Raw genomic sequence first — 18060 nt, 5'->3', positions numbered from 1 at the left:
CCTCCCTTTCCGGTTCCAGTCGTGTATGTTCGCGGGAAGAACGACTGCCGGAAAGCCTCCGTGCGCGCTCGAATCTTTCTAATTTTACATTCGTGATCTCCTCGGGAGGTATAAGTAGGGGGAAGCAATATATTCGATACCTTATCCAGAAACGCGCCGTCTCGAAACCTGGACAGCAAGCTACGCCTCGATGCAGAGCGCCTCTCTTGCAGTCTGCCACTTGCGTTTGCTAAACATCTCAGTAACGCTATCACGCTTACCAAATAACCCTTTGACGAAACGCGCCGCTCTTCTTTGGATCTTCTCTATCTCCTCCGTCAACCCGACCTGGTACGGATCCCACACTGATGAGCAATACTCAAGTATAGGTCGAACGAGTTTTGTAAGCCACCTCCTTTGTTGATGGACTACATTTTCTAAGGACTCTCCCAATGACTCTCAATCTGGTACCCGCCTTACCAACAATTAATTTTATATGAGCATTCCACTTCAAATCGTTCCGCACGCATACTCCCAGATATTTTACAGAAGTAACTGCTACCAGTGTTTGTTCCGCTATGATATAATCATACAATAAAGGATCCTTGTTCTATGTATTCGCAATACGTTACATTTGCCTACGTTAAGGGTCAGTTGCCACTCCCTGCACCAAGTGCCTATCCGTTGCAGATCTTCCTGCGTTTCGCTACAATTTTCTAATGCTGCAACTTCTCTGTCTACTACAGCATCATCCGCGAAAAGCCGCATGGAACCTCCGACACCATCTACCCCTCTTTCACTGGGAGACGTTCTACATCTACATCTACATCCATACTCCGCAAGCCACCTGACGGTGTGTGGCGGAGGGTACCTTGAGTACCTCTATCGGTTCTCCCTTGTATTCCAGTCTTGTGGAAAGAAGGATTGTCGGTATGCTTCTGTGTGGGCTCTAATCTCTCTGATTTTATCCTCATGGTCTCTTCGCGAGATATACGTAGGAGGGAGCAATATACTGCTTTACTCTTCGGTGAAGGTATGTTCTTGAAACTTCAACAAAAGACCGTACCGAGCTACCGAGCGTCTCTGCTGCAGAGTCTTCCACTGGAGTTTATCTATCATCTCCGTAACGCTTTTGCGATTACTAAATGATCCTGTAACGAAGCGCGCAGCTCTCCGTTGGATCTTCTGTATCTCTTCTATCAACCCTATCTGGTACGGATCCCACACTGCTGAGCAGTATTCAAGCAGTGGGCGAACAAGCGTACTGTAACCTACTTCCTTTGTTTTCGGATTGCATTTGCTTAGGATTCTTCCAATGAATCTCAGTCTGGCATCTGCTTTACCAACGATCAACTTTATATGATCATTCCATTTTAAATCACTCCTAATGCGTACTCCGAGATAATTTATGGAATTAACTGCTTCCAGTTGCTGACCTGCTATTTTGTAGCTAAGTGATAAGGGATCTATCTTTCTATGTATTCGCAGCACATTACACTTGTCTACATTGAGATTCAACTGCCATTCCCTGCACCATGCGTCAATTCGCTGCGGATCCTCCTGCACTTCAGTACAATTTTCCATTGTTACAACCTCTCGATACAGCACAGCATCATCCGCAAAAAGCCTCAGTGAACTTCCGATGTCATCCACAAGGTCATTTATGTACATTGTGAATAGCAACTGTCCCATGACACTCCCCTGCGGCACACCTGAAATCACTCTTACTTCGGAAGACTTCTCTCCATTGAGAATGACATGCTGCGTTCTGTTATGTAGGAACTCTTCAATCCAATCACACAATTGGTCTGATAGTGGGATATCCTGGTAAGTAGCGAGAAGTAAGAGACGGTTAGGACGTACCTGCACGGGGTGCCGTGCTTGTGGTAGAGGCGCCGCAGCGCGGTTATGGGCGCTCCCCGGAGGCTGATGCCGTCGCCGCAGATGGGCAGAGTGTCGGTGGGCCCGGGCAGCGCCTTGGCCAGCCGGCGCAGGCGCAGCCAGCGCGACAGCGCCGACGCGCGCGTCGCCGCAGACAGCGCCAGCAGCAGCGCCAGCAGCAGCGCCAGGGCGCTCGTCACGTCGGAAGCCTGCAGCGTCCAGTGCGCCATTTCGCCGTTCACTGGCGGCCACGGTGGCGGCAGCGCAGGGGCGCGCGCCGCCCCGGCCGGCCAGTCCTCGGCGAGGCGCACGTGACCGAGCGGCCGCGGCCTGCACGCCCCGCACTCTCCGACGTCGAAGGCAGTCGCGTTTTCCTGTGCCGCGCTGCCCCTCCTGTCCTTCGTTCCCGACCCGTCTGCTGAGCATTTCTCCGCAGCTGATCTCGTCCTTTTTTTCCCTCGCAGTTCCGTCCTGTTGCTTGTCCACATCGAGTCTGACATTTCTGCACCGAGCGTTTCCCGTACTGTGGAGCCTAAGGGTCTGCTTCCACTTTTCGTCTTCGTCACCTGCACAGGGAGCAGAAAACGTGGAACATTACACACGAGCATTACGAACGAAACCCCGTTATATAACTCGCTTCTTTCCTCTGTTTCTCGTAACCGCAAGGATGAAATGTCTACCCTTTCCTTCATCTATATTTCTGATAACGTCCTTGTATGATGTAGCGGGTACCTTAGGAGACATAAAGACGTGCTATCTGAAGTCAGTGCTCCGGATTTACGATAGATGGAATTGTACACTGTAGAAATTCTTGCCGCGTGGGATTAGTCGAGCGGTCTTAGGCGCTGCAGTCATAGACTGTGCGGCTGGTCCCGGCGGAGGTTCGAGTCCTCCCTCGGGCATGGGTGTGTGTGTTTGTCCTTAGGATACTTTAGGTTAAGTAGTGTGTAAGCTTAGGGACTGATGACCTTAGCAGTTAAGTCCCATAAGATTACACACACATTTGAACATTTTTTTTAGAAATTCTTCCAGTTCATATGTGGCATAACAGCAAATCAGTGCTTAACAATACTGGTTAGAAACAGTCTCGGTTGCAATTTTAGTTGCTTTTTTTTTCAACGGCGCGTTTCGCCTTATTTAGGCATCTTCAGGTTATCTTTTCTAGATGGACGCGAGAGGCACCAAGATCTCCATAACGCGTTCCCGTTCACAGGAGCGAGTAACATTAAGATGGGGGCTCTGGTAGTAAGCATAATGCACAACAGCGTCGTGTGCCAGTACTAAAGGTAACCTGAAGATGCCTAAATAAGGCGAAACGTGTCGTTTAAAAATAAAATACCTAAAATTGCAAGCAATACTGTTTTTAACCAATATTGTTCGCTGTACTTCCAGCATGCGAGAATAACTGTGGGTCAGCAAAATCCAATAGCCCAGAGTTACAAATTTCACTTTCTAATTCACTTGGTGACTACTTTCGGGACGGGACCCAGTTTCAAATCATCCTAACATACTCAAAAATGCCGGCCGCGGTGGTCTCGCGGTTCTAGGCGCTCAGTCCGGAACCGCGCGACTGCTACGGTCGCAGGTTCGAGTCCTGCCTCGGGCATGGATGTGTGTGATGTCCTTAGGTTAGTTAGGTTTAAGTAGTTCTAAGTTCTAGGGGATTGATGACCTAAGATGTTAAGTCCCTAATGCTCAGAGCCATTTGAACCATTTGAACTCAAAAATGGTATTTCCGAAAGCGTAAAAACCATTTCAAGAATGTGCAAACAAACATTACAGCGCATGCAGATTATACCAATTCTAGAATGAGATTTTCGCTCTGCAGCGGAGTGTGCGCTGATATGAAACTTCCTGGCAGATTAAAACTGTGTGCCGGACCGAGACTCCAACTCGGGACCTTTGCCTTTGGGGGCAAAAAAAAAAAAAAAAAAATAAAAAAAATGGGAATTTGCAAATCTGGACTATATTGGTTAAAAACAGTCTTGGTTGCAATTATTATTTTTTTTATTTTTCAACGACGCGTTTCGTCTTATTTAGGCATCTTCAGGTTATCTACATAGAAAACAGAGAACAAATACAACTACTTAAGAATCGCGATCGCGTTGTGCTGACTTGGATAACCTAAAGGCATGTATAAACAGATCAAATACTGAAAGAGCAAATAGCTTAATTTGGTATTCCTTAGAAGGATCCTTTAGTCAGTGTAGCCAAAGGGCATCGTCGAATATATCGGGCCAACATCGCCTTCGTTAAACTCAGTAAAAACTAGAAATATAAAATAGTAAAATCAGATAAAAATTCATCAGTGATCGGACACTCAGAAATGCAATCATATTGCCGAAGCCTTATGGTAAGGCCCTACCTTTTTAGGTGGACGCGAGTGACACCAAGATCTAACGCGTTCCCGTTAACAGGAGCGAGTAACAGAATAAGATGGGGGCTGAGGTAGTAAGCATAATGCAAATCTGGACTAGTTTTTGGTTGTTCTGAGTTCGGATATACACTGACATACAAAGGTAACGTCGCCGAGGAGTCGATCATCTTATTGACAAGTGAGATGAAAGGTAGTCACAGTAAACGGAGCTCAAACTGTAGCATCAATACACAATGTACGCCCGTCTGCAGCAACGCAAGACCGTTTTCTCGCAAATGAACGACCATAAAGGTTGGAGATTCAACATGATGGACTGAAGACATACGTTATGTACCTAACTGTCACAGGTCGTTACATATGTAAAGTATAAGCTCAGTTTCCCTGTACAACTCAATGTATCTGACTATGGATTATCCTGACACGCGTAATATCAAAGTCATTCATTCAGTAGCTGACGATGTTTTACTAAGTGAGCTATTCAGCATCTGTGCAGTACTGTTCCACTGATACAGGTTCGCAGATTCCCGTTACGAGTTCCTAGGACTTGTAGAGGGGAGTGACTACATAATATTTTGAATAGAAATCCATACCCGGAAACGTACCCTGGCCGTTCTACGACGATTTCAGTTCAGATGTATAACGCGTCCACGTCTGGTGAAGGAAAGAGATATGTCTCACAGTTACTTGTCCTTGTGTGCAACAGGGTAGACGCGATGACGTGTACTACTGCTTACAGAGTCGTGTGCAAGGTTTAATTTACGAGACTCCTGTAGAGCCAGAGGGAGCTGGCACGAGTTCTGATCGCTGCACTAGAAATTAGAGACACACCAGGTGGTACGGACAGTGCGTACCAGAAAACGCTTCATAGCTACAATGTCTGGTAAGAATGTCGGTAGTCGCCACATCAAGCCGATGTTGCAATCCATCAATACTCTACTTTTAGTATGCTAGGTTCCTTTTTGTTTTAGAACAATTGAAACACCTAATGTTTAAGTGTTGATTCGAACGAATGTGCTTAAGTGGTATATGGGTGTTTCGTTATGTTTATTTTCGAATTGTTGCGTAATAACTGTACTGCGTCTCTCCTAATTCAGTTCCTCATGCGAAAGTGGATGGGATAAACATCTGAGCTGGAACCGACCGCACGTGGACTCCTATCCAAAAATTATGTACTCACTTCCCTATCCACATCCTAGAAGTTTGTAACTGAAATTTCCGAACACCATGTATAAGTGGAACAGTACTGCACAGATGCTGAATAGGCCATTTAGTAAGACGTCGTTAGCTATTGAGTGAATTACTTTGATATTACGCGTTTCAGAATAATCCATTATCCATTATCGAGTTGTACAGATAAACTGATGCTATGAGGGGCATTCAAAAAGAAAGGAGCCGGAGGCAATTATACAGAAACCAGTACCTGTGTACACTAGAAGTATTGACCCTGGCTGTTGAGACACTTGCCCTACTCTGACACAACGCGGTGAATGGCTGTCTCATAAAATTCCCGGGGCTGCAATGTTAACCACTTCCGCACATACACCTGGACGTCGTCGTCCGAGGTGAATCGTTTGCCCCTCAGAGCAGGCTATTCTGACGTTTTTCTTTGAACAAGATGGCCCCCTTCTGATTCACTTCCTGCAGCACAGGACAACAGTGAATGCCCAACAAATCTTGACCACCCTTCGCCAAGCGATCAAATCGAAACGACCAGACAATCTCACCCGTGGGGACATTCTGCTCCACAACAGTGCAGAGCCTCATACAGCCAACACAGTCGCGGCACTCCTGCGCCGATATTCAAGTGGGAGATTCTCGGCCACCCTCCATACAGTCCGGAACTCTCTCCCTGTGATTACGCAATTTTTGGTTCCCTTGAAAAGGCTCTAAGGGGCAAACAATTCACCTCTGAATTCCACTGTACGTGTGGAACTGGTTAACATCGCAGCCCCGGGAATTTTATGAAATGGTCATTCACCGTCTTGTATCACAGTGGGACAAGTGTCTCAACACCAAGGGTCAATACTTCTAACATACAGGTACTGGTTTTTCTAGTTATGCCTCTGGTTCATTTCTTTTTGAACGCCTCTTATACATGTCACTTTCGTAACGACTTAACGACCTCTACCAGTTCTGGAGACAGAGCCATTATTGTCAATTTTAAAGTTCTGACATATATACCGTTTGTGGGATTCACTAATATAGTAATGTAATTTTTATATTTTGGCTGTATATGCCACTGCGCGTAACTCTCTCGGCGTAAGCGCCACCTGCCTTTTTGATGTATAAATACATTAATTGTACCAAGGCTCCAATACTGTTATAACGGAAGTGTTAAACGCTTTCCTTCTTTTTATTGTTACTTTATCTAAGGACGTTATTAATACTGATAATTTACACGTTGCTTTTGTACGCCAATTGGCACATGGTTCGCGCCATGAACGCCACCTGCCCTGGCCGCAGAGTAACTACGCTGGCCGATTACACTCAGTTGGTTGTGAGCTCTGCAACATCCATGTACTAATTTATATTTACGTGACAAACCCTATTTCTAGGGATATATTTTAATTTTGACAAATGGATCTATGCCGGCATTTGTAAAAACGGCGATGGTACATTAGTCCATACTAATGTAAAATTGTAAGTACCAATCGTCGTTCTCATATTTCTGTAATGCAAGAGCTCTCTAATTTGTGTTAAAATCTATTCTTGACTTAAGTTTCATACCTTTCTAATGTAAGCTATGATGTTCATTGTCCTTAGGCCACCTTCTGAAGAAGACAAATTTAAATTTGTTGAAACCTAGATAAATAATTCTTTATCCATTGCAACTGGTCGGCTGTTTATAATTTTATTACGTGGAACCGTTGCTGTTGTGCAGCTATGTTTAAAATACTTAACATCGGAGGTCATCAATCCCCTAGACTTAAAACTACATAAAACCTAACTAACCCAAGGACATCACACACATCCATGCCCGAGGCAGGATTCGAACCTGCGACTAGCGGCTCCGGTCTCGTAAACTGACATACGGCTGGGAGAGCGGTGTGCTGAACACATGTCCCTTCATATCCGCATCCAGTGACACCTGTGGTCTGAGGATGACACGGCGGCCGGTTGGTACCCGTGGGCCTTTCAACGCCTGTTCGGACGGAGAGAGAGAGTTTATATTATTCTGCACGAGCCCAGATTTCTCTTGTTTTCGCGGTCCTTGTGCGAAATGTCTGTTGATAGCCGTAGGATAGTCTCTTTCAAGTTCCGGTCCTGCAAAGTTTCTCAGTACAGTATCGCGAAAGGAAGGTTTTCTCCCCTCCAGGGATTCATATTTGAATTCACGAAACATCCCCGTAATACTCGTGTCGTGACTGAGCCTATTGATAACAAATCTAGCAGCAAGCTTCAGAATTGCTTCGATGCATTTCTTTTTTAATTAATCTGACCTGGTGGGGATCTCTTAGATGCAAGGAGAAATCCGAATGGGTTCGATGAGCGTTCTGTGCGCAGTCTTCTTTGTAGATGAACTACACTGTTTGATAAAAAAAGTGATGGATATAGAATGGGAGGAGGAAATGGAATGAAACTTCGCGAGTTGGGAGGGTATGTGATATTATTTTATTGATTACAAAAGAAAACCAAGTTTGCAAAGAACTTGGCTGTATGATCCTACTTAGGGGTATGAAGTTGCACCACCTCTGAACCACATACATGCATTGATTCGATTGGGAAAGAGTAATAAAACCGCTGTTTCCACTCTTAAAGCAATGTGGTTCACAACTACTGTTACTAGTCCGTGGTATTCTTGATCCTTGCAGTGGGACAGAGTTGATGTCCGACCTGGTTCCACACATTTTCTGTGGGGAACAGATCTGGGGATCTTGCTGGCCATGGGAGTAACTCAGCATTTCACAGACAGTTCATAGCGAACATACCGCCTGAGGACCATCTTTGTCCTGTTGAAAAACGCATCTCAATACGCAGACCTGAGAGGGGACACAAGAGAGTGCAGGATGTTCCTGACGTATCGTTGTTCCGCCAGTGTTCCTTCAGCAATTAACAGACGTGACGTGATGCCATACCCGGTCACGGCATCCCTCCATGCACAGCCGGCTGTGCTTTGGTGTTAAATGCTGCATACGGATGGGCAGTAATTCCCTACTCTTACTGCTGATAATCTCTGACCAGCGGCGTGAGATGACACAGAACGTTGCAGAGAGTCTATTACTTGATCTCTGATGGCAGGTGCTGTTCTGATGTGATTATGATGTATTCAGTGCACAATAAAATGTAGTTGACAAGAACCTAGGCGACGTGTGCCTGCTTCTACATTCTCATGCAGTCCAACGTCGGACCACTGTCATATTCGAAAGACCCAAAATTCTGGATATTAAACGACTCAACCCGCCAGGCAGATACTTTTAAAAGTCGATGAAATGCTGATAACGCTGTCTCGTAGGAGTACGTGACATTTCCGTGTCCTTCACAGTCGACACTCAACATGTGACACTAATCCCGCCCCTTGTATACCCTATAAGGCCTGATAACAAAGCTAAACGAGAACAATGCTAATGCACTGTGGTGGCTGTTCTACCTGTCTCAAATAATTGCATTTCTAATCACTTTTATACCAGCCAATGACGTGTAGATGCACGAAGTTCTATTGATATCTGATCATATTCTCTGAGTGCTCAACCTTTTTGTAATTGTGTGTACACTTTTCTAGAATTCTCCCAACCATTCGTCTTCCCCGCAGCCGACGTTACGTGCCTGTTCCATTTCATATTCCTTTATAACACTACGCCTAAATATTTTATCGACGGGAATTTGCAAAGCAGCGCACCACTATCGCTATATTCGAACACTACAGGACTGTTTTTTTCTACTCATCTTCAGTACTTTATATTTTCCCAGACTTAGAGGAAGCTGGCATTCATCACAACAAATGTGAAGTTCTGCCCAAGTCATCTTGCATCCTCCTATAGTCACTCAACGACGAATATACCTCAGCGTCATCAGCGAACAGTCAGAGGCTGCTGCTCACCTAAACTGTCAGATCCTTTCTGTACACAAAGAACAAGAGCTGCTCTATCGGACTTTCCGGTAGCAGTCCTGACAATGTCTTTTCCTCTGATGAGCACTTGCTGTCCGGTACAACGTACTGGGTTTAGTTACTTCGAAAGTGATCCCTATGATCGGAGTTACGTTAACAGTACGCAGAGCGGGCAAACGCTTTCTGTAAGTGTAGGCATGTTGAATCTGCGTGTTGCTCTTCATCCATAGTTCGCAGGACATCGTGGAAGAAAAGGGCAAGCTGAGTTTAGCATTATCTGTCCTTTCTAAATTCGTCTTTATTTGTGGAAAAAAGCTTTTCTCTCTCAAGGAAGATCCTTGTAGGTGGTTTTCCCATAATATCTTGGGCCAATACTGGGTTGATTTCCGTAACCACTCCATAACACACTACACAGACAGTTAACACATAAAATAATAAATGATTATAATTCAGTCATTTTGCCTCCATAACATTGCTCCCTAAACAATGCAATGAGATGACCTTGAACTTGAGTATCAGGTTACATACTGAGGCAACTGGATTAGTTATACCCAAGGACAGCCCACAGTTATCCTCTCCCCTGGAAGTCAGCATCCTGCCCACGCAACCCCTCTTTCCTCTTATCCTTCTTTCCACTTTGCACCAATAAGATTCGACCCCCTTTCGCCTCCTAATTCTCATCCTCTATAACAAGAGCAGTGGAGTCGATGACAGCAAATTTTTCTGCATATGATACGGTGGTGATCAGGTTTGTGTAGGGTCAGGGTGTAGGTCCTTGTTAAAAATAATAACAACAAATTAAATTTTTGCCATTTCATCATTTTAGGACCGGGCTCCATAGGGAGAGGACGAAGTGTGGGTATTTGTTATAAATAATAGTAATAACAAACAAAACGTATTATTTTTGTACTATATGAGTTTTGTAATTCAAGTTCGCTACACTCTTGTGAGAGGATTAGTGTTTGGTTATTTGTTATAGATAACAAATTAACAGCATTAGTATTAGAGATATGTGAGTTTTGTCCTATAGTTCTTGAAGTCATATCACATCACATTAGTGTCTTTTTACATGCAGTCAGTGTTGTGATACATCAACGTCATGATGCTTTCGGTCAAACATAATGCAGCATTTGCTCACAAGTACGTGAATTATTTATGTCATGTGCTGTTGCTCACCATTATAAGTATGTGGACTGCCTTGAGAGGATCAGAGTGTGGGTGTTTGTTATAAATGACAGATAAGTATTATTATTATTTCAATCATACAAATTTCGTCATTCTACATGACAGCAGAGACCAGCAACCATTCCAAGCAGATTAAGAAAACATTTCATAGTTAATTGCTATTTTTAGTTAATTTGCTGTAGTTTTACTGATTTTTTTTCCTAAATACCAATATCTTTATCGTAAACATGACTTTAGCTAATCAGTGAAGCATATAATTCAACAAGAAATACGCTCATGCAAAGGCTTGAAATGTTAAAGGAACACCACAGCGTAATATATGTACAAATAAACTCTTACTAAGCCATCCATACATTACTAGTGTATCTTTTAAAACGAGCGTGTTCTCCTATCGGAAGAACTACAGACGCCATATACCGCAAAACGTCGTTAAATATTAACAAAGTTTCCCAACAATAGTAGAGGTATTTGTATTACTTAAACAATATAAGTGTAATATTCCCCAAGACGTCAACCTGTTTGCTGACAAAATAGACCCTGGTACTAAATCACGCAATCAAGGAGTGACATCCAGTCCACGTTAATAACAGGAAACTGTTGACAGCCCGCCAGAGTCTGCACATTCGCCAGCGGAAGTTTGTAGACACCTTTTCAGACCTGCGTTGCTAACAGTTTACGCGCTAGTACTCCACTTCCTCTGTTTCTCTCTGGTTCAATGACAAGAAAGTTCCCCCACATATTCGCTACATCTCGGAAGAATATCAACGTAATTTATGGTGTAATACACCATGTGACTGAATTAATGCTTTCACGATGTATTATGCAATGTGGCGTTAAATTTTTACGTCATTTGACAATGCAAAGTGTGGCCAAATAGTGACATCACGATATATTACGCAAAGTGCTGGAAAACGTTAGTCCATCACATCAGTAAGGCTAGCCTGATGGGAACGCCTAGCAGTTTTGTTTGTAAAGGAGCAGGTGTGGCGTCGTGTAATCCTAGAGACAAATAACATGAAAAATAATCTTCGTACAAGATTAAACAAATACTTAAAGGGATGACAACTTGGGCAGAATCCGTCAGTTTACAGCCATGCAGATCATTTTAAGGCTGCCAACTGTTGGATGCCTTGGCAAGTGATGCCTCGCCGCAGTCAAAAATTTCGCTGTCGGGGGATAATTGTATACGTGGGTGGTGCTGGAATTCCCAGACCATCTTTCGCCACAACCCTGGAACAAACGATACCGGCATAGCTGGCTGTAGTCCGCGCAGCTAGAGTACTCACATGCATGGGTACCTGCGCAGTGCTGGAGACGCGCTGATGGAGGTGTGACAGTGTATTAATACTGATTTCTGGTAGGTCCCTATACTTCGTGTGCAGAGTTACGGAATGTAGAGGGAGAACCTCAGAATGGTTAGTAGTATTGGAGAGATGTCATCTTCGTCAGTGTGTGAATAGAAAAGGTATTAACAGGAATGTATTTCTCGTTAAATAACACGTTGTGGAATTAGTTGTTAAATGTGGGATGTAGGTGCATTTGTTGAAATATCAGACTGTGCTGGTTATTTAACGTGGCTATCAATATAATTTGATTCAGTTTCGACTGTTCAGTTTTTTTAAAAGTATCTCTCGTCAGAGAAAATTGGCCAAACTTCTAAATAGCAGTGAGCTGTACTTTGATAATGCCGTTGTTCTATTTTTAAACACTATCAGCACACATTACTAAAGGATGATGTGTTAATCATAGCTCTAGTTTATTTTTTGCGGTATGGTACTTGCTTATGCCCTTGTTTTTAATATGCTGTGACACAGTTGCATCATAACTGCAGGTATTGATGATGTGCATCCATTTGTTTCTTCTCAATTTCGCGAATTAAACTAATTTGGTTATTACGACTACCTGCACAAAACTGGCATATGTGTTTATAAGAGTAAATATTCGTTTCCTTGAACATTATTATTATTATTATTATTATTATTATTATTATTATTATTAATCTTTCTTTTCTCAGACCTTATGTCTGGTCAAAAATGGAAAGTGACGTGGACCTTGATCAAGTGTGACTTCCTTTTAACTGTACGGTATATGTTACATTCCATGTATCAATAATTACAGATTTCTGTAGTTGTATATATAAGTTTGGATGTAGCTGTATTGCGTTGATGTACTGGTGGATATTGTGTGGTATGACTCCTGTAGTTGATAGTATAATTGGTATAATGTCAACTTTATCCTGATGCCACATGTCATTGACTTCCTCAGCCAATTGGATGTATTTCTCAATTTTTTCTCCTGTTTTCTTCTGTATATTTGTTGTATTGGGTATGGATATTTCGATTAGTTGTGTTGATTTCTTCTTTTTATTGGTGAGTATGTCCGGTTTGTTATGTGGTGTTCTTTTATCTGTTATAATGGTTCTGTTCCAGTATAATTTGTATTCATCATCCTCCAGTACATTTTGTGGTGCATACTTGTATGTGGGAACATGTTGTTTTATTAGTTTATGTTGTATGGCAAGTTGTTGATGTATTATTTTTAATACATTGTCATGTCTTCTGGGGTATTCTGTATTTGCTAGTATTGTAATCCACTTATTATGTGATCTGCTGTTTCTATTTGTTGTTTGCAAAGTCTGCATTTATCTGTTGTGGTATTGGGATTTTTAATAACGTGCTAGCTGTGATAACTGGTGTTTATTGTTTGATCCTGTATTGCAATCATGAATCCTTCCGTCTCACTGTATATATTGCCTGTTTTTAGCCATATGTTGGATGCGTCTGGGATCGATGTGTGGCTGTGTTAGATGATATGGGTGCTTGCGTGTAGTGTTTTCTTTTTTCAATTTACTTTCTTTGTATCTGTTGATGTTATGTGGTCTAAACGGTTGTAGAAGTGGTTATGAAATTGCAGTGGTGTAGCCGATGTATTTATATGAGTGATTGCTTTGTGTATTTTGCTAGTTTCTGCTCGTTCTAGAAAGAATTTTCTTAAATTGTCTACCTGTCCATAATGTAAGTTTTTTATGTCGATAAATCCCCTTCCTCCTTCCTTTCTGCTTAATGTGAATCTTTCTGTTGCTGAATGTATGTGATGTATTCTATATTTGTGGCATTGTGATCGTGTAAGTGTATTGAGTGCTTCTAGGTCTGTGTTACTCCATTTCACTACTCCAAATGAGTAGGTCAATATTGGTATAGCATAAGTAGTTATAGCTTTTGTCTTGTTTCTTGCTGTCAATTCTGTTTTCAGTATTTTTGTTAGTCTTTGTCTATATTTTTCTTTTAGTTTTTCTTTAATATTTGTATTATCTATTCCTATTTTTGTCTGTATCCTAGATATTTATAGGCATCTGTTTTTTCCATCGCTTCTATGCAGTCGCTGTGGTTATCCAATACGTAATCTTCTTGTTTAGTGTGTTTTCCCTTGACTATGCTATTTTTCTTACATTTGTCTGTTCCAAAAGCCATATTTACATCATTGCTGAATACTTCTGTTATCCTGAGTAATTGGTTGAGTTGTTGATTTGTTGCTGCCAATAGTTTTAGATCATCCATGTATAGCCAATGTGTGATTTTGTGTGGGTATGTTCCAGTAATATTGTATCCATAATTTGTATTATGTTGGATAGTGGATTCAGAGAAAGGCAGAACCAGAAAGGACTTAATGAGTCTCCTTGCTATATTCCTCGCTTAATCTGTATTGGCTGTGATGTGATATTATTTGAATTTGTCTGGATATTAAGTGTGGTTTTCCAATTTTTCATTACTATGTTTAGGAACTGTATCAATTTAGGATCTACTTTGTATATTTCCAATATTTGTAGTAACCATGAGTGCGGTACAGTATCAAAAGCTTTTTGGTAATCAATGTATGTGTAGTGTAGCAACCTTTGTTTAGTTTTAGCTTGATATGTCACCTCTGCATCTATTATCAGTTGCTCTTTACATCCTCATGCTCCTTTGCAACAGCCTTTTTGTTCTTCATTTATAATTTTGTCCTGTGTTGTATGTGTCATTAATTTCTGTTTAATGACTGAAGTTAATATTTTGTATATTGTTGGTAGGCATGTTATGGGGCGATATTTTGCTGAGTTTGCTGTGTCTGTTTGATCTTTAGGTTTCAGATAAGTTATTCCATGTGTAAGTGTATCAGGGAATGTGTATGGGTCTGCAATGTAACTGTTAAATAATTTAGTTAGATGTGAATGTGTTGAGGTGAACTTCTTTAGCCAGAAATTTGCTATATTATTTTATTATTACTGTTATTATTATTATTATTATTATTATTATTTTCCATCTGTTACATATGTACATCCTCGATCTAAGCTTTGACAACTGCAGTTGATGAGTGTGTTCTGAACATTATTTCCATAATTTATCTTTAGAGTATTTATGCAAATGATTGGAAGCCATATTTGAACTATATACTGCGTTGTTAACATAAGAGAGAGGGTAAAATATATGTTATGTGGTGATAGAGTATTAATGCGCAAAAAGTAGTAGCCAAATGCCGTAATTAAGATATGGCTAAAGTCAGCATTGCATTTACACAGCGGTACTTGTGTTTTTCAGTGTACATTGAATTGGTATTGATAGAATTGTGTTGGATGACATTTCGAAGAAGTACCATTTGTAGATATTGATGTAAGGAGTATACACATTCTTAACATTTAAGAGTCATAACGTGTTCTGATTAAGTGATCAACTTACATGCCTTACATAAATTAACAAAGACATTAAAAAACCATGGAGATTCTATGAAAGGTGTGAAGAATTACTGATTTCCTATCTGTTTCACAGCTCAGTTTGATAGCTGTTTGCACATATGTACATGTAAAACCCCATCTGGTTCCACACATCAGCAGTAACTCAGGCTTCCATGGGAGAGCGATGTCTGACGTATATTTTACGTAACACACCTTGAAAGTCAGAAATGTGCTATGCACGTAGTAGGTAATCATATATTAGATTGACCTGACGGGTAAACAAATGCCTGTGGTGGGCTATTATCAGCTGTGTGGCGTCTGTGTTATGGATGCATCAGCCAGTTGATTTGTATTTATGAGTTAACTGTCTTGTTATATAATCATCCTACTCTTCACACCCCACTCGCTTTCTGTCTGCTACAATAAAATCATCAGGTTTAAAGTTCTGGACAACAAGACTTACATGTTTTATGTCTGTAGCATTAGAGCAATAAGAGATCTGACATATGGGTGAAATGTGACATTAAGAACTAAACAGGTGATCACTTAATGCTTCTTTCTTTTTAATCGATAGTGTCAATACATATTCTACTTTTGGGAGTTATGACCAGAAGTGTTGACACGGAAATGGTTTAACTCTGACTGACACATTAAACCCTTTAGATATCTATATCCTTACTGTCAAGACAGGTAGGTCTCTCCTTTGTCACAGAGGTGTACGGTTGCCCTTTGCATTCTCGAATTTACTGTCAATAGACTTACCCACATTGTTAACCCTAGCAAAAATCTTTGGATACGTGGACCTTTCGTGTTTGTAGAGTTAGAGCAATAAGAGCTCCGACACACAGAGAAATGTTAAGTCATGAACCAGCCAACCAACCACATAACGCGCATTTTTTATCAGTAGTATCAACACATATTCTTATGTTACGAGTCTTGACAGGAAATAACATCATGAAGTGGCGTTATGATCCTGTGACCAACTTATAAACTTTAATAGGTAATGGTTTAATTCTGCTCGACACACTAAATCCTTTAGTGTCTTTCCCTTTGCCAGCAATACAGGCAGACATCTCCTTTTTACGGAAATCTATAGTCGTTCTTTCTAATGTCAGATTCACTGTCGCTATAATAATTCACATTCTTAACACTAGCAAAAGCCTCTGGGAAGATTGAACTTTTTCAGCCACAGTTCTGAGTGCATAATCGCAAATAATGAACATGTTTCAACGTCTTGGTTCTAAAAGAAAATCTACATCATCTAAAAGAAAATCTACATCATCCTTACATTACTAGCAAGTGAATGTTGTCCTACTGGTAGAAATGCTGCTACTTTACAACTGAAAAAAAAATCGAAAAAACTCCATTAAGGTGGAAGACTCAAACTAATTCATTACAAAGCATGACACTATTTATAAATCTGATTCTTGTAAGTTATTAGATATTTAGAAAAAATTATATCTAATAAGTCAAAAGAATCATCTCAGTAAGGTTAGCCTGGAGGAAATACCTCATGTTACGTCAAAATTATGATATTTTCAGCAATATTGTGGTAATTATTAGTATAAAGTAGCTTGTTATTACAATATCACAGCATATTCTACAAAAGTGATTCTAGATGTGCAAACAGTCTATATTAACATCCATGAATCTGTGTGTCATAATCCAGACACATTAGCCATTAGAACATGTATTTCTTCAATAGCTCATCTATTGTTGCTTTAACTCATTCTTCAATTTGTCTCTATACCCAAATCATCATTTGTATTTTGAGCTTTTAACTTCTTTTCATGTTAATCATCCTTTTTCATTACTTTCTTTGCTAAACATATATGTGTAACATCATCCCCTCTCCTTTATAGAGCTGTTACGTTAAAGACTACAAACCCTCATTAATAGGTATGCCAATTACAAACTCTGTATAATGGTATTCTTTTTTTGTATACGCATCAAATCATCCTCTTCTATACAACTTTATCTAGTGCTTAGTTGGAAAATTTCTACTATCCCCTACAAATAAATACAGATATCATATATTACAAATTCAAATCCTGATTTTTCCCTGTTTTCCACATTTTTTAATTTTGTCCAATTTTTATCTCTCTTACGCATTTTTTCCATATTTTTCCATATTTTCCATATTTTTAATGTATTGTTCCATATTTTTATAGTCTGTGTGTAAAGTATTATTATTGTCTATATTATATAGTTAGAGATGCTTTGTTTTTACCACACAGATGGAATGCAGATTCCCCACCCAACTAGAATTACTACAAATTGTACTTCTTCCAAAAGAATATCAACCCACACAATTCTAACTGCCAAAACTATCTCAACATATGCCACAAACGCGCTTTTGGAAATCGTTAAAACTGCCGGACTTAAGAAATTTTGCTATGACACCATACACAGCTGCATCTTACATCAGACGTTTTGTTAATTTATACTGCCGTTTTGTGGACTACACCATGATGTAATTATTTCTGCCAATAGGATAATGCACTCATCTTAATACGTACACTAGTTACTTAGGGGTGGCTTAGCAAGAGTTTATTGGGTTTTTCTTTTTTCTTTTCAGGGTGATTTTTTCCACCGTGTACAAACTCCAGAGATTGATCGATGAGAGGATTTGGAACAAAAACAGTCTAATGAACTTATGTCCGAAAATGCATGGTTTCCATGTCAGAGACCATCTATTCAGTCATACATTGTTACAGAGGCTGTGGTCTAATAAGCGCTGTACCATGTACCATAGTTACAGTATGTGTTGAAAGTGGTTTCCGTGTGCCTCAATGCACGAATGTACGTGCCACAGCATGTTCTGTCTCACACGTTCATATCCGTCAGGGTGCATCGAAACAGTGTCAAAGGCAGCATGAAAAC

At 40.8% G+C, this 18060-nt stretch overlaps 1 protein-coding gene across 1 annotated transcript in view; it reads right to left on the bottom strand.

Annotated features, from left to right (window-relative positions):
* Window positions 1-18060, bottom strand: part of LOC126088377 (cytochrome P450 4C1-like) — a 322897-nt gene that overhangs the window by 148967 nt on the left and 155870 nt on the right. Inside the window, exons 4-5 of the mRNA XM_049906516.1 lie at window positions 2034-2426; window positions 1843-1955 (exon numbers count right to left, since the gene is read on the bottom strand). Coding sequence (XP_049762473.1) covers window positions 1843-1955; window positions 2034-2426 — 506 coding nt within the window. The remainder of the gene's footprint in view (window positions 1-1842; window positions 1956-2033; window positions 2427-18060) is intronic.

Source organism: Schistocerca cancellata, chromosome 6, assembly GCF_023864275.1.
Source record: "Schistocerca cancellata isolate TAMUIC-IGC-003103 chromosome 6, iqSchCanc2.1, whole genome shotgun sequence".
NCBI lineage: Eukaryota > Metazoa > Arthropoda > Insecta > Orthoptera > Acrididae > Schistocerca > Schistocerca cancellata.
Note: the sequence above shows the minus strand (reverse complement) of the source record. Positions and strands in the feature narration are given on the sequence as shown.